The 17,110-nt window shown below is 38.2% G+C and overlaps 1 protein-coding gene across 1 annotated transcript in view; it reads left to right on the top strand.

Moving 5' to 3' along the window:
* Positions 1 to 17,110, top strand: part of LOC115644773 — a 230,031-nt gene that overhangs the window by 105,982 nt on the left and 106,939 nt on the right. The window contains exons 6-9 of the mRNA XM_030549267.1: positions 8,709 to 8,873; positions 11,004 to 11,222; positions 15,836 to 15,936; positions 16,821 to 16,907. Coding sequence (XP_030405127.1) covers positions 8,709 to 8,873; positions 11,004 to 11,222; positions 15,836 to 15,936; positions 16,821 to 16,907 — 572 coding nt within the window. The remainder of the gene's footprint in view (positions 1 to 8,708; positions 8,874 to 11,003; positions 11,223 to 15,835; positions 15,937 to 16,820; positions 16,908 to 17,110) is intronic.

Below are 17,110 nucleotides of genomic sequence, written 5' to 3'. Positions count from 1 at the left end.
TCTATAGTATCTATATCCTATATATTGTTATGGTCATCACCTATAACTCTTGTTAGAGATGGGTCCAAGTTGCAAATCTTGGTTCTGGAATCAGATTTGAATCTGAACTTCCCCTAATTTCAAGTGTTTGCAGATTCGTTGTTCTGTTAGGCCATTATATACATGAGCTTCATGACTCTGATCACTCTATGATGGCCTAAACAGAACACCAGGGCTTGGATTCTCTGCTGTTGTAAACTATATAATCATAGAATCATAGATGTGTAGGACTGGAAGGGACCACCATAGGTCATCTAGTCCAATACCCTGCATTCAAGGTAGGACTAAATATTAACTAGATAATTCCTGGCAGGTGTTTGTCTAACCTCCTATTAAAAACCTGCAATAATGGAGATTCCACAACTTTCCTAGGCAATTTGTTCTAGTGCTTAACTACCCTTACAGTTCATAATGTCCAACCTAAACCTCCTTGCTGGAATTTAAGCTCATTGCTTCTTGTCTTATCCTCAGAGGTTAAGAAGAACAATTTTTCACTCTCCTCCTTGTAAAAACCTTTTATATACTTGAAAACTGTTATCATGTGTCCCCCACCCCCACCCCTCAGTCTTCTGTTCTCCAGATTAAACTGGCCCAATTTTTTCTATCTTTCCTCATAGACTTTTTTAGACTTTTAATAATTTATCATTGTTCACCTCTGGACTTTCTCCAATATATTCACATCTTTACTAAATGTGGTGCCCAGAATTGGACCCAATACTCCAGCTGAGGTGTTATCAGCTCAGAATAAAGCAGAAAAATTACTTCTCTTGTCTTGCTTACAACATTGCTGTTGGTGCATTCCAGAATGATGTTCACTTTTTTTGCAACAGTGTAACACTGTTGACTCATATTTAGCTTGTGATCTATAACCCCCAGATCCCTTTCTGCATTACTCCTTCCTAGGCAGTCATTTCCCATTTTGTATGTGTGCAGTTGACACTTCCTAAGTGGAGTACTTTGCATTCATCTTTATTAAATTTCATCCTATTTACCTCAGACCATTTCTCAAGTTTGTACAGATCATTCTGAATGTTAATCTATCATCCAAAGCACTTGCAGCCCCTCCCAACTTGGTATTGTCCGCAAACTTTACAAGTGTACTCTCTATGCCATTATCTAAATCATTGATGAAGGTACTAATCAGAACTAGTCGCTGCAGGATGCCACTTAATATGCCCTTCAGATTTGACTGAATCACTGATAAGTACTGTCTGGGAACAGTTTTCCAACTAGTTATGCACTCAACTTATAGTAGCTCCATCTAAGGTATCTTTCCCTAGTTTGTTTATGAAAATGTTACTCGAGACAATATCAAAAGCCTTAATAAAGTCAACATGTACCACATCTGCTGCTTCCCCCCATCCACAAGGCTTGTTACCCTGTCAATAAAAGCTATTAGCTTGGTTTGATGTGATTTGGTCTAGACAAATCCATGTTAACTGTTACTTATCACCTTATTGTCTTCTAAGTGTTTGCAAATTGATTGCTTGATTATTTGCTCCATTATCTTTCAGGGTACTGAAGTTAAGCTGATGGGTCAGTAATTCCCCTGGTTGTCCATATTTCCCTTTTTATAGATTTGCACTGTATTTGCCCTTTTCCAGTCCTCTGGAATAGCTCCTGTCTTCCATGAGTTTTCAAAGATAATTGCAATGGCTCAGATATCTCCTCAGTCAGCTCCTTGAGTATTCTAGGATGTATTTCATCAGGCCCTGCCAACTTGAATACATCTGATTTGTCAGTGTAATTTTTAACTTGTTCTTTCCCTATTTTAGCCTCAGATCCTACCCCACATATGCTGGCGTTCACTGTGTTAGATGTTCAATCACTACTAACCTTTTTGGTGAAAACTGAAACAAAAAAGGCATTTAGCACTTCTGCCATTTCCACATTTTCTGTTATTGTTTTTCCCCCCCTTACCTTATCTTTAGTCTTTTGCTTCTATTTGTAGAATGTTTTCTTGTTATTCTTTATGTCTCTAGCTAGATAATATCATTTTGTGCCTTGGCCTTTCTAACTTTGTCCCTATATGCTTGTGTTGTTTGTTTATATTCATCCTTCATAATTTGACTGGTTTTCCACTTTTTGTAGGACACTTTTTTTGTGTTTCAGATCATTAAAAGTCTTTTGGTTCAGCCAGCGTGGTCTCTTGCTATACTTTGTATCTTTCCTACGCAGTGAGATAGTTTTGCTCTTGTGCCGTTAAAAATGTCTCTTTGACAAACTGCTAGCTATCTTGAACTGTTTTTTCTCTTAGATGTGCTGCCCATGGGATCTTACCAATCAACTCCCTGAGTTTACTAAAGTCTGCCTTCTTGAAATTGACATAGCTCCATGGCCTTCAGGAGCTAGTGCCATTTACACTACCTGAGAATCTGGCTACATACTTGCACACACTCCAACATCCTTAGGAGTTCGCATCCAGCCCTGTATACAAACTTTTCCAACACTCTGGGGTGGCTTGATCTGCTGTTTCAATGTATATCCCTCTAATTCAGATACGTGTATGTTCTATTCTTATTGTCATTATGCCTGAAGTACTGAAATGAAGTAAAAGAGGAGAAATGTTACTTTATGAAAAATGTATGTGAAACTATCATGGTGATGAACATTTTGAGAACTGACATTTGTGTTAGGTTCTTTATAGAAACATATAAATACATTGGGTCCCAATGAAGTCAATGGGAGTTTTTCCATTGACTTCAATGGAGCCAAGATTTCACGCATGTTCTCCTCCCTAAGGAGCTTACGATCTAAGACCTCAGTGCTGCAAACACTGATACAGGTGAGTAACTTTACAGTGAGTAGTAGCATTGAACTAAAGTTTTTGCAGGATCAGTGCCTATATTCACACATGATGCTCCAAGTAAACTCCAGAAATAGACCAGAAGAGAGAAGCAGAGGAACAAGGGTTCCATTAATAACAATAAATAATCCTAAATAATAATTGTTTTTAAGTGGGATAACATAAAAGTTACTTTTCTGCCTTACAAAAGATTTAATTTAGGATTTAAAGTCATGAGTTACCTTTAAAACCTCTTTAAATGAGAAGCATTTATTATTTTCTCCATTGGCTTGAAATCAAAAACATCGAGGTTCACCTCACTAAAGCTATAAAAATATTAACAAAGATCGTGTGTATGTAGGCAAGGAGCTGGCTTTCTGTTTTGTTTTTAGATTAAGTAATTGGTAAATACATAAAATCAAGTACAATGCTAATGAAATCCTGTTTCCATGTAGTTAACTAACATGTAGTATGAAATGAGGCTTTCCTGAAGATTCACATCTCACCAAGGTAAAAATGTTGTCAGTTTATAATTAGTTTTTCTTCTTTTCCCGTTGTTGCCTCCTGTTTTTCTCACCTTTCCTGCAACTTGGGTGCATATAGATAGCAATCGCAATTCCTAGACCAAAACTCCCCATTAATCAATTGGTGCTATTGTTTTTTTTATCTTAATTTCTCTTTATGATTAAATCGGTATCATGTGTTGCCTCCCCAACCCCCGCTTCCCACACCTTCCCTAGTTAAAAGATGTGTTCCTTTAGATAGATTTTTTTTTTTGGTGGCTTTAACAATGTTCTGTTCCCACTTCCTTGGCTAGGACCAACAATTGCTTGTTGACCCATTTTAACCCCTTTTGAGCATCATCTTCAAAGTGTAACTGTCCTTGACAATGAAAGAGAACTTCCTATTGTCTGGTCCTTCCAGGCAATCTTTAGCATTGAGTTAAATGGCTTTCAGTTGGAGGAGTTGGCTGGAAGGAAAGAGACAAAGTGGTCTGTTGTTTCTGAGTGACTTTGCTAGAGTTTCCCTTTTCTCCTTTAGAATGGTGCATTTCTATAGAAGATGACAGACATTTTGACAGGTGCAATATGCTTTGAACTGTTGTGTCAGATAATTCTTTTGTCTTGGCTTTTCCCAGCAGAGTAGTATGGCTCCTTAGGATGCTGATATGCATATTGTTTGCTTTTCATTTAGTGTGATGATGCCTTCCGTTCCTTCTTTCTGTCTCACTCTCTCACTTTTTCTAAAGGTCCTTCACATACATGTTGCTAACCCAGATGTGAAGGCAAACAGCAGTGCCACAGACCTCTCTCCTGACCTTTTGTTAATGATAACCAACAGTTATAACTCAGAAAAATGATAATGTTCATAGAGAAAGAGTTAGAATACATTCAAAAAACGTGACCCTAAATAAAGGGATTTCATAATCTCATCTATGACTTGAACTAACTATATCTGATTGGAAAAGACAGTCACTGCTCGTTAGAGCAGGAAAGTTCTAGATTTCCACATCTTCAGATTAGTAACAACATATGGGCTAAAATGAACAGTGCCATCACTAAATCAAAAGTGATTATAGACTAAGTAAGAAGCTATTCTGAATCTAAAGCTTCATATGGCTTTTTTCCCCCTTGCAAAGAGATTTTGCTTCATTATTATTATTAATCTGTCACAACAGGTGTCTTGCCACATTACACATATATTTATATATTACTAGTGCAATGGGGCTGGGGTCTGCTAGCCACTACCTCAGTACAAATAACAAATAATAATGCTGTGTTACACTGGTGATCCAGAGATAACGTTGGGACTCATGCATGTTAGTATGCTTTCTGTCTCGTTCTGTTACCCATGTATTTGTGCTTGCTGTGGCTTTACAAATTTGACATTTTATGTCTTTTAATTTTTATGGCTAAATTTTGCTCTTTTTGGCCTGTTCATTGTGATTTAAAAGGATTAGGCCAAGATTTTCAAAAATGGGTCCCTAAAGTTAATTCTCCAAAATCCATACTTAAGTGACTAAATAAATGGGCTGATTTACAAAAGTACGAGCATCTAGCAGCAGCCATTGTCTTCAGTGGAACTTCTGGGGTGCTCAATACCTTTGGAAATCAGACCAATTATTTAGTCACTTAAGTATGGATTTTGGAGAATTAACTTTAGGGACCCATTTTTGAAAATCTTTGTCATAATATCTCAACATACATAAGTACACTCATTTGAAACATTTTTTTAAGTGTTGATCGAAAAAAGGTGTATCTAGCATGATGGTATGTAATGAACAGAGCATTTATTATATTAGAAGCCATTTTACTTCATCTGATTTGATGACATTTGTTTTTTCATTTGTGCTTTTGATCATGAAAATGGTTACAAGATACTTGTTGCAGTTTACTAATGTAGGCTACAATTCAGGAAAGCATTCCTATCCAGGATAGCACTTAAACCCAGATTCCAAGGCCAGAAGAAACCATTGTGATCATCTAGTCTGACCTCCTGTATAGTACAGGCTATTTCCTCCAAATAATTCATAGAGGATATTGTTTAGAAAAAAATCCAATCTTGAAGAAAAGCATCCAAACATGACTTAAAAGGAACTAAAGTGCTGTCTTAAAGTTGAGCACATGCTTAACTACTGTCCTGAGTCAGAGTCACAGAATAGTCCCAACAGAATTTAGATTAGTTTTTAGTAAATGATTCCTTGGAATGGTTGGCTATTTTGTCCCCATTCAGTAACTTCCTTTATTAATTCCATTTATATTGGAAATCCAGCATTTGAAAGTAAGTCATGAAAACAAGGTGCAACATGTCTCATTTTTTAGTAACTCTGTTATTCTAAAAGTACTCTAGTTCATGCAGTTTATCTTCTCTGCCTATATGTTTCTGCTAATCTTGACTGCAAATCTGTTCAGGTGCTGGCTAATAATTAGATGAAGCCCATCAGTGTAATGATAATACAGAATATTATTGCTTTTTATTTCTGATCATATATATTTAAATTGTGTCAGAACACAACCATTATCAAATAAACCATTATCAAATAAGTCCCTCAGCTGATGTGCATGGAGGTTTTATAACGTGTTTTAACCTTTAATTGACTTTAAAATTAATGGCCAAAGATAAGTTCCAGATTTAGAAACAGAGTGCAGAGAGATAACATATATGCAAAAAGACTTGTCAAACTTGCCGCAAAGTTAGGTTCTGTATAAATAAGATTTGTAAAATTCTTTGTTTTGATAACCAAAGATGTTATTTGTAATAGAAGTAGGGATATATTTTTAAATATATGTCCCTTTAAGAATATCACACCTATATAGATAAATTTTCCAAGGATGAATTTTACCTGCAGTGAGTATGACTCATATACTGTGACTCTATGTTACACATCAAAACAACATTAAAAGAATATTAAGGTTGCAAAGTCAAGCACTCCAAAGGTAGGACATTTTAAATTTGCTTAATCCAGCCCCCTTGGGTTTATGCATTATGATAAGGTCTTTAATTACAAGATTACATACTTTTTTTCCACAGGACCTATAACTCATTCAGTGAACAGGATGGACCTACTCTGGGTATGAATTAGGGTTGTGTTGTGAAGTAGGCTGTTGTCTTCCTCCTCCATGCTACCTGGGAACCAGCAGAGGCAGCACTGAGACTACAAGAAAGAGCATCTTCATGCTCTTAGTTCTGGTGCCTGGTGCCAAAGTGGCCCCCGGATGCGTGGAGAAGCAATTGCAGGGAAAGTCCTGCCCATCCCCCTGCCATCCTGGGCTGGAGCATGCTCAGCACAGATAGATTGTTCAAACAATTTAGCTGACAAACTCTAGCAAGCCTCTACTGAGCATATGCAAACTTACATTTTCAAAGGTTTATCACTTTGCCAATTTTGTGCAGTTTCTCCATAGGTATAGTAAGACACAATTGTGACAAAAAGGCCACCTCTTTCCAAGTTTCAAGTCCCTGCTTCAGTGTTTGGAGGTGAAAGACCTCGATGAAATGGTCACAAGATATTTTCTTTAAATGCACAGAACAACATATTTTCCTTTACCATTGTTCTTGGAAATGACTGAATTGCAGACCAAACTGATACAATTTGACAAAGCTGTAAGCAACTGAAAACAGGATCTTGCAGTACGGTGCATTGGGCAATCTTAACTGTAGGTGTAGCTACCAGCACCAGCTTTAATCAGTAGGTGTCATGTGATAATCTGATTTTAAGATCTTTGACATTTTTCAACTAAGGACTAAATGGAGTGCTGAGAATTTACTTATAGGTTATTTTTGTAGTTAAGATAATTAGGCCAAGGGACACGAAGAACAAAAATTTCTTGGGACAACATGCATCATGTTCTGTTTTAGGGATTTCCTTTCATTGTTTGAAGCCACTCATAGCTGAACAATTTGAAGGGGGAACCAATGCCTTTTTCATAGGAGTGCAGAATACACATAGCAGCAGCCCCCTTATAGTCATGAAAGAGATAGCTATTATTACATGATGAGCATCTGAAATTTCAATAGGGCTAGCTTCAGTACAATAAAAGCAACTGCCCTTTTAATGCAGACCTACTCACAAAATCTTCAAAGATTTTTCACAGCCTGCTGATGCATCATAATATGTTCATGCTAACAATTCACTGGCTGTATAAACTTCATGGCTGTCAACTATTTTGCTTGCCCTAGCCATATAGACGTCACGGTTGTCAGTGGAGATAGACCTCTGTACCTTCTGTTCCAAAAGCACAGGCCCCTAAGTGTAAGGACAGATAGCATGTTACTAGCATGTGGGACAATGCAAATTGGAGAATGTAAAGCTGCTACTGTGGGAGTTGACTATGGTGATCGGCATGTTAATCCTTTGAGCATGTCCAGCATGAACTAGATGGTTCCAGAATCCTGAGCAGCTTCAAACTGAGCAACTATTCCAGCTGTTAAAAGTGCCTTGCTTTCTCTCCAGCTAACCTAACTCCTGAGTCCTTACACCTACCCCTTGAGCTAAACAAGGATCTCCACTAGCTCGAGTAGTACTAAGCTTTATATCATCTTTGAAGAAGTCACTAGAAGTGAAGACATAGGACATGATCCAAAGCCCATTAAAATCAATGGGAGCCTTTCCATTGACTTCCCTGGGCTACAGATGAGGCCCATAGAAACAACACTTGAGTAGGCCTGACGTTCTCTCCAGTAGAGCAGGAGTGCAGAATCCATGGCTCTGGTTTTGAAATATGGCTCTCTTCTTTGCCCCCAGCATTGGGGATTGCCATGACTAGGGAATAGGCAAAAGGCCAAGAGGAAGTAAGTGCTGGAGCAAAAAGAGTGTCCAGTCCTTCCCACCAGACAAATTATATCCTTGTTCTGCTGGCCACATACAGCAGATTTCTTTCTTTGGTTCCAAGGGAGGGAAGAAGATGTTACAATAAGTCACTGGCCCAATGAAGAGAACAATCCCCAGGGCAACGCACTCCCTAGGGGTCACTTCAGCCAGCCAGGATGCAAAATGACCCAAGGGAACAGATTGCTGCAAGATTATTTTGTCCTGTCATATCAGAAGCCACTAACTTGATGCTGCCTGTGTATGGGAGCACCGCCAGGCCCAAAAACGAGAGAAGGAGCCACTCAAGGTTGGGAAAGGGGGCCAAGAGTATGTTTTGAAAAACTAACTTCCCCTCCCTTGGGAGGAGCAATTTGTTAGGCCTGTGCCATTGTCCGGAGTTGAGTGTGCAGAAAGGCTGTAGGATCAGTTTGGACAGTGTCAGCTACTTTCAGACCCAAAGTCTTTGATTTTTTTTTAAAGATTGTTCTGTGAAACAAATGTCTTGATTAAAAAGAAATGAAACAAGCTTTTCTTGAAATCTTTAATATACTTTCATTTTCCTGTATATTTTAGCATGCTCGGATACTACATGTGAGGTCAGATCTCAGACATCCAAACTTAGCAGTGCTACACAAGATGCATTCAGTGAACCTGAAGGAATTAATCCACGAACAGGCTGCTCTTTGTCTCAGCGCGATGAAAGGAACTCCTCTGAGGAAGACCTATCAGATCTCTCAGGTTGGTTTCCTATCTGATTCCTGATTTTTTCCCCTTTTGTGTATTAACATATATGTACAGAGCACTCTACAAATGCTTATGACAAAACATTTTGGCTAAAACTTTTTAAAATGAGAACATTGTGGTGTTTAGATGTGCTTGTGATTATTAGAACTGGGAGCACTGGCTGTTGAGAGTCTGAAAGGACAAGAAACAGGAAGGTAGGGGGAGGAGTTGAGGAAGCTGAGTGAGAGCTACAGAGGGTGCAGCAGCAGCTTGGTACAGAGGTTTCCACTGTAAAAATAAAGTCCTGTTGAAGTTGTTAATAACTTGCCTGGTTGATACAACAAGCATAAAGTTAGGCTCATAAATCCATATTTATGTATCTAAGTAGGGGGCTGATTCAAAGCCCAATGAAATTGATGAGCATCTTATAACTCACTTAATGGGCTTTGGATCAGGCCCTATATAGCATGGTTTTCCAAATTGCTGAGAATATTTGTTTTAATTGAGACCACAACTTAAACCCCTATCCAACAAAGCACTTAAGCATGGTACGGTAAACATGTGAGCAGAGCACTGACAATCTAGATCTTTTTTGGGAATTTTGCACTCAGAATATTCAGATATGTTCAGAATTACCCAAAATATGGTTCTGCTTTTTCTAAGGCTGTCAGTGTTCTGTAATAATAATACTTAATAATGAAATCCCCTAAAAGAAGGCATCAGAATGTGAATACTTGAATTCAGATACTGTATTTAACCAGGCAGGTAGCCAACAAAATTCATTGCTACACGACAAAATACAAATAAAGAGGATGGACCAAAACATTTTAAATCTCATTTATCATGTCTGTGAAAAGAATTTACATAAATTACAGCTCCTGACTCCCCTTACTCATAACTTATGACCCCAGTTCAGCAGAGCAGTTAAGCACAAGATTAACTTTAAGCATGTGATTAAATCTATCCTTCAGCATACCAAACTTCTAATAGATTGTCCAGCTGTAAGATATCCCCTCTGCCCCTATATTCAAATACACTCATATGAAAGTTAACTAAGAAATGGCTCCTTTTGCTTTTGGCCCCCTCTTGCATTCAGAGAAGCAGGACTCTGTATGTTCCTTGTAAATAAAGAAGGCTACATCAAAGAAATTATACCAGATTCTATCATCAATAGACAAGGACATCCTCAGGGCCCTGAACTTGGAGTAGCTGCTCAGGTTCAAAAAGGGTAACAATATGTTTCTGGTTCAAGGTGTCATGATCTTGATGTTAAAATACCAAAAAGACTTTACTCCTTAGAATCTAATTCCCAGTCTGTACTCTTGGAAGTAGTTCACTGATGTCAGTGAGGCTGCTTATGCACTGATGGATAAGTACAGGCTGATGAATACATTCCTTATTCTCTAACTCATACAGATAGCAGACTTGATTCTGTTCTCACTGAAGTCCAATAAGAGTTTTGCCATTTACTTAATGAATGCAGAATCAGGTCCAATAATCATTTTAACTGAGCCTAACTTAAGTTTGAAATACATTTATGTTGATGCTGGAAGACTAGGATCACAGTAGATAATCTGGAGGCTGGTTGATGAATGTTTCATATATTTTCCAGAAATGTAACATATTTTTTAATTCAAGAACAACAACATAAATCTGTAAAATACACAGGATAGTTCAAGCAGTCCTAGAGCCTGATGATTCTCCCCTGACTTGTAGCTTGGGTCATCACTTACCCCTGTGAGAAGTGGTGCTAACTTTACCACAGTTTGTGCTGCCATCATTGTGACTGAGTGGAGGATTTTTGATTTCGTAGCTTCTTACACCTGCTTCCCATACATCACAAATGACTACACACGTGTGCAAAGCAATGAAGAATCAGACTCCTGATATTTAATTTTCATATTTCCTTTTTATACAAGGGTTTATTGAGAATGTGCTTTATCACATTTCTTGGTCTTTCAATCTTAGGAATCAAGAACAGAATTGATATTATTCATAATTACATTAACTATTCCTAGAGTTTTACTTCTCCCTAATGCTATTGTGATTTTTCGAGTGAATTCACTTTAATCAGATGCTTCACATACCTCTTTCAGACGTAGTCAGTGTAATTTATAAAAGTAATGTTTTCTTGTGTTGCAACAGAACTTTCTAAAAGGGCTGCGTCTTTGAACATTGGATGTGTAAGTGAAGATGAATCACTAGCTGAAATCAGGCTTTCCTTGTTGGATCACCAGAGCTGGGAAAAGACAGGCCAAGATGAAGGTATTCAGAATGATGTCGAAGAATGGTGCAATGCCTCAGAAGACATTTTGCCATATAAGATGGAAAATATGATTGGATCTGCAGCCCTAGATGCCAATGGTAAGGAGAGATTTAAATTAAAACAGGCTTTATAGCAAATAATGAGTTCAAGCCAGTCACTAGTATATTTTCCAAAGAAACCCCCTGAACCCAATTCTCTAGCAGCACAAAGCAGCGGGAAAACTGGCTTAACAGTCTCCCTGAACATTCCCCTTGTGTAGGGGCAGCTCCAGGCCCCAGCACGCCAAGCACGTGCTTGGGGCGGCTTGCCGCGGGGGGCGCTCTGCCGGTCACCAGGAGGGCGGCAGGCAGGGCTCCGGTGGACATCCCGCAGGCGGAGCCGCGGGACCAGCGGACCCTCCGCAGGCATGCCTGTGGGAGGTCCACCGGAGCCGCGGGACCGGGGACTGGCAGAGCATCCCCTGCAGCATGCCGCCATGCTTGGGGCGGCAAAATGTCTAGAACCGCCCCTGCCCATGTGCAAACTAAATTTTAGAAAAGAGACTTAAATGAAAATGAATAAGCTAATCAAGAAGACCCTAAATGCAAACATTAAACAAAAAAAAGAGAGAGAGAGAGAAATTAAAAACCTTGGACTCAATATGGAGGCTATTTAGAATCACAGAAGTATACCGCAAAAGGAAAAAAGAGAAATGAAAGCAGAGTATGGATATGACTTTGGCAAAAGAAAATCATGTCTCTCTTTTCTATTCAAGTCCTTTGAGCGTGTCAGTGAAGTGATGGATAGAAGAGGACCATTTGACATAATTTGTGTGGACTTCCTAAAGGCCAAAGGAAAAGTCTCTTATCGGAGAGTACTAAGTAGTCATGAAGTGAGAAGTCAAGTATTCTTATGGATTAGAAAATGAATAAAGGACAAATGAAAAAGGGCCATATGCTGGGCACGAGGTCGGGGCGGAGGAGAGTGCTGCTCAGGGAGCATTGTGCTAAAGTGGTGTAAATCTAGGGTGAGCAGATGTCCCGATTTTATAGGGACAATCCTGATTTTTGGGTCTTTTTCTTGTATCGGCTCCTATTACCCCCCACCCCTAGCCCGATTTTTCACATTTGCTGTCTCGTCACCCTATATAAATCTCAACTTTGTACTTCTCTAATTGTGGTAGAGCCTCTTTAGGGCCAGTTTGCTTTCATTGAGTTAGAGCAATCTGAGGGCCCCAAGGGGCCAAACCTGCAGCTGCAAAAGTGTCCTAGTTGTTCCCCTTTTCCTCCAGCCAGAGAGAGGGGTGAGGAATGGTGAGAGGTGGAGAGACAGGGCAGAGGAAGTGTCTTTTTTCTGAGTGCATGGCTTACCTGTCATGTTTAGGCTCATAACATGACTTCATTCCAATGATTCCCATTAAAGGCCCAATCTTACAGAAACTTCATAACCACCATGTGTAGTCACTACACTTAGTAATAAGACTTTGTAGGATGAGGCTATTAGTGCCTTTATCAATACAAAGGCAGTAGTGATATTAAGGAACATTTATTTTTTATAATGGCAGAATATTTACAATTCTCTCTTTAAATCTGAAACACTGAGAACTGAAAAAAATGGAAACCTATTTTAGGGCTAGATTCTTCCCTCAGTTATACTTGTACAATCCTAGTGAGGTTATGGAGTTGTGTGAGTGTAACACAAAAACACTAGAATTGCACTTCCTCTACACTGATAAATTACCTTGTCTATTTTGTTATTGTTTTCAGTGCACATTATACATGCCCCAGATAATTAGAGTAACTTAACGTGCCGCACAGTGGCATGTCTTCTCTGACATCTCTTCCCACTCTTATTTTCTCCCTAAGGGTTTCTGCTTTAAAATGTGTCTTGCTATGTCACTGGCTTGATATGTATTTTGAATTTTTTTGCTGGCTTTGGTTTCTTATTGTCCACGGTATGTGATAAAACAAAATAATCCTGATAAAGTCACAGCTGCAAAGAGGAAATTTGTTATTGTAAAGATAAATTGAGACATGGGCACAAACATTGCACATGTTATTAATAAAGCTGAGAAGTCATCCACGTTTGCAAAAATAATTTTTTAAAGGTTAGAACTTGCAGAGGGATAGAAAACATGGAAAATCAACAATTAAATCTTGAGCCGATTTCCCATCTCACAGCCTTACTTTGCCTCAATGATCTGGCTTGTAGTTCTGAAGTAACTGTGAAGAAGATTAAAAAGAACACAACTTTGCCTCATTAATTCTAAAAGACTTGCATTACTCTGGGTGTACTGTGAGAGAAATAGCATATCAAGGAGTAAAAGACCTTATGTAAATTTTAAAAATTATATTTCTAAAATAGATTTCATCTTGATAGATATTAAAGTCACTTTCTCTATCAAGATAAAGATTCCTGTTTGACACATAGCCCAGTTCCAAAATAGAAAGATTGCTGTAAATGGTCTTGTTTGTGAGAAGAATGATGACATTGATCATAAGTCAAATTATTTTTAATTTTGCTGATGGATGAATGTTGAGTGACTAGTTGTTGAAAAAGAATCCTAGCAATCCCCCTCACACCCCAATAAGATTTTTGAATCAAACTTTCTGCAAACTGGTGACACAATGTCATCTCATGACCTATTCACCTACATAAGACCATGCCAACATCCTCAAAAATGGTATTGTGCATCTGGAAGTTTGGAGCGTCACAGACTTACAATATCTGTGGTATGTAAAACACTGAATATTTTTTAAAATGGCTGCTTCAAACAGAACTTCACTTAAAATTAGCCTCACACCTGATTTGTCTGATAGCCTTGGAGGGAAGTGCTGCAAGAAGTGAGCAAAGATAGCAAACCATACATGTCTGAACCACAACCTGAGAGTTAATCATAAAGTTTCCTACATGGAGTTCTATTGTTGGGTGCTGACTAATAGCCCCTCCCCCACTCTGCATCCAACAAAGAAATAACAATTTTAAGCCAAGAAGCCTTTCCAGTCTGGCAGCAACATTCCAGAGGATATCAAGACATAAACATACAGGCCACACCAGCTTTTGACCAGTCTCCTGGCACCCAAAGAAGAGCTGCTAAGGAGAAGCACTGTGACAGCAGAATGTCACTGTTTGGCTCCTTGACCACAGTTCCAGGTCCTATTCTACGAGAGTCCAGAAGACTGTGAGAGCTGAAGAGTTTGAGAACCCCCAGTTTAGTGTCTTAGTTTTTCTTTTTTCTGTTTGTCTTTTGTTTTTATTATCTGGGAGACATCCCAGCTTCTTTATATTCTTTATGCTTAGGGTCTGAAAGTGTGTGCGTGTGTGTCTGTAAAAACCCATAGAGTCCACATAGGGAAGCTCCCAGGTTTAGAAATCCCTAAATATCACCTCATAAAGATACTGATTAAAGTGTGGTCTATGTTTAATAGTCCTAGGTGACTTGAAATCATTACCTGTAACATAAGATAGATAATAGTTGTTAAACTTCTGCTTATTGAGAGTATTGTGTTAAAGTCTGTATTATTTCTTTGTTGGATGTGGGGTAGGGGGTGGAGGAGCTATTAGTCAGCACTCAAGAATAGAATTCTAAGTAGGAAGCTTTATAATTAGCTCTGAGATTGTGGTTCAGACATTAGATAATAATTTGGTTTCAGTATTAAGACATTTAACCATCTCCAAGTTACAGATACAATGGACTTTTGTAATATTCTTCATTTAGGATTTATAAGCAAATGGACAGCTGCCATCTTGGAATCCCCTTTAGCATCTGTAAGGATTGATTATTTTTAGAATTAATTTCATGATTTAATTCCATTCCAGCACTGAGACTAATTTGCTGATTTTTTTAATTTGACCTTGGTTTGATATTGAGTTGATGGTTGTATAGTATTATTTTAGTTTAGCTTAGTATTAACAATGGCTTAAGTTTGATTATATGTTTTCTGGATTTTTATTTTAATTTGTTTAATGAATTTTAACACAATTTATAAAATTGATGGAATAATGTTTCTTTCAGAAAGCCACCTGGATCCAGAATCTCTGAGGACATGGGTGGTTATAGCTGATCAAACAAAAAGCCTGGCAGCTCCATCTCTGTAGCTTCTGGTTCTTACGATACTGAACTTAAACATTTTGAACAACATGTTGGATTTGCCACTCTTTGTTGAACCAACATAAAATACTGAAATTGCACAGGATCCTTTTTGAAGTTAGTTTAAAGAAACCTACGTTTAATATTGCAAAGGCGATTACAGTACATAGGGAAACTCTGGCTCTTCTTTCTGAGACCTCTCTTGCTTTAGTCTAGATTGTGAAGCACATAAAAGTCAGATGGATTATTCAAGTGGATAATTGCTCCCCAGTGTGCGTATGGCCCTTAATTTTTTCCCCTTATTTTTCTGTTTAATTTTGTTGTAAAATTGTTTGCTTCAGTTTGTAAGATTCCTCTCCCATTGGAATAGCAGTTAATCATACTGTAACATATTAATAGCTTGTGCATTATAGGTTTTTTATTCGTTTCATTTTGTTTGCAATCAGACAATCCCAACAAATATTTTATATGTACTAAAGATGATGACCATTAAAGAAATGAACCTCTTACACTTGGGGTCAGAAACTATTTTCTTCCCAGTTTCTTATTACTATACTAGCTGCTTTAATTGCTAGCAGCATTACATTAATGTTAAGCGTTGGTCCTCAGCACCAAATAGCAATTTATCATCTTTCTTGGCAGGCTTCCTGCATCATCTTGTACCTGCCTTCTTGAAAGAAAAGAAGACATCAGATACTTACTCAAATAATGGAATAGCTGATCAGCAGAGTATCTACACAATGGTAAGTTATCCATGATAAAAGAACAACTTTTTCATGCATTATATGTGACATATGCATCCTTTCTCTTAAGATTTATGACATCCATGACCGTTAGTAATGTTAATATAATCATTTTACACCCTAGCTCAGAGAGCTTGATTGACTCTCTTCTATATGAGAGTCAATCAAGCAATTTCATAAATACTTTAGAACACCTGCATCTTCTGTATAAATGTAGGAATATCAATATCAAATTTTCATCTCTCAAACCATTATGCAACTGCATCTCACTCATAGGCCCTGGGGACCCAAGCAAACAATGTGGAAGCAAATTAAAACAAAACCAAATATTAATTTGGTGTTGATCTAGTATGATGTATTCATATTTGTGTTATGTTTATTAGGACATGTATTATACAGCCAGCACACAAATAAAGAAAAAAAAAAGAAAAATGAATCAAACCATGAGTCTATATATGAGAAAAATGGTGGGAGCTATTCATTAATAGAGCATATGGAATTCTTATTCACAAACATCAAATGTCTAAACCAAAAATGTCTAAAAACAAATGCATACTGTTAGCCCTGATTGGAGCAGGATTGGATGCTAATCTGGAACAGGAAAAGCTATGCCCCAAGAGAAATGGATGGTCTGATTGTTAGGGCCCTAGTCTGGAGTATGGGAGAGCTGGGGTCTAGTTCTACCTCAAGCATAGGTGCTTTGCACAAGTCATTTAGCTCTACTGTGCCTCATTTTCCATCTGTAAAATAGTTGTAAGGAGAAATACATTAGAGACTGAGTAAAAGGTTCTTAGGTGGATAAAGGCTCTAACTAGGTTCCTCTGTCTGATCCAAAACATCTCATACGTTAAGAGTGTGGAAGAATAATGAGTCTTCACTCTTAGATTGGTTGCAGCAAGTCAGAGGCAGTGTTTATTCTCAAGCAATTGCAAGGGGGAGAGTGCACACAGACAGGGATTCCCCCTCCCGAGGTAGGTCTCCACCAGATACACAATTAGAGCAAGCATTTATACCTTTTGTGACATACAGTAATGATCAACAGCTGCATTTTGTCTATACATATTCCCTCCTGATATCGTACTTTTCTCAGCAATTTTCTGCTGCAATCTGCATTCCATTCTTATCTAACAGAAGGTCAAAATAACCTCTCACAGTTTTTCCCACTCGCCTAGGC

Source organism: Gopherus evgoodei, chromosome 1 (genome assembly GCF_007399415.2).
Source record: "Gopherus evgoodei ecotype Sinaloan lineage chromosome 1, rGopEvg1_v1.p, whole genome shotgun sequence".
In the NCBI taxonomy this organism is placed as follows: domain Eukaryota; kingdom Metazoa; phylum Chordata; order Testudines; family Testudinidae; genus Gopherus; species Gopherus evgoodei.
The sequence above is the reverse complement of the archived record's forward strand: the minus strand, read 5'-3'. Positions and strand labels throughout refer to the sequence as shown.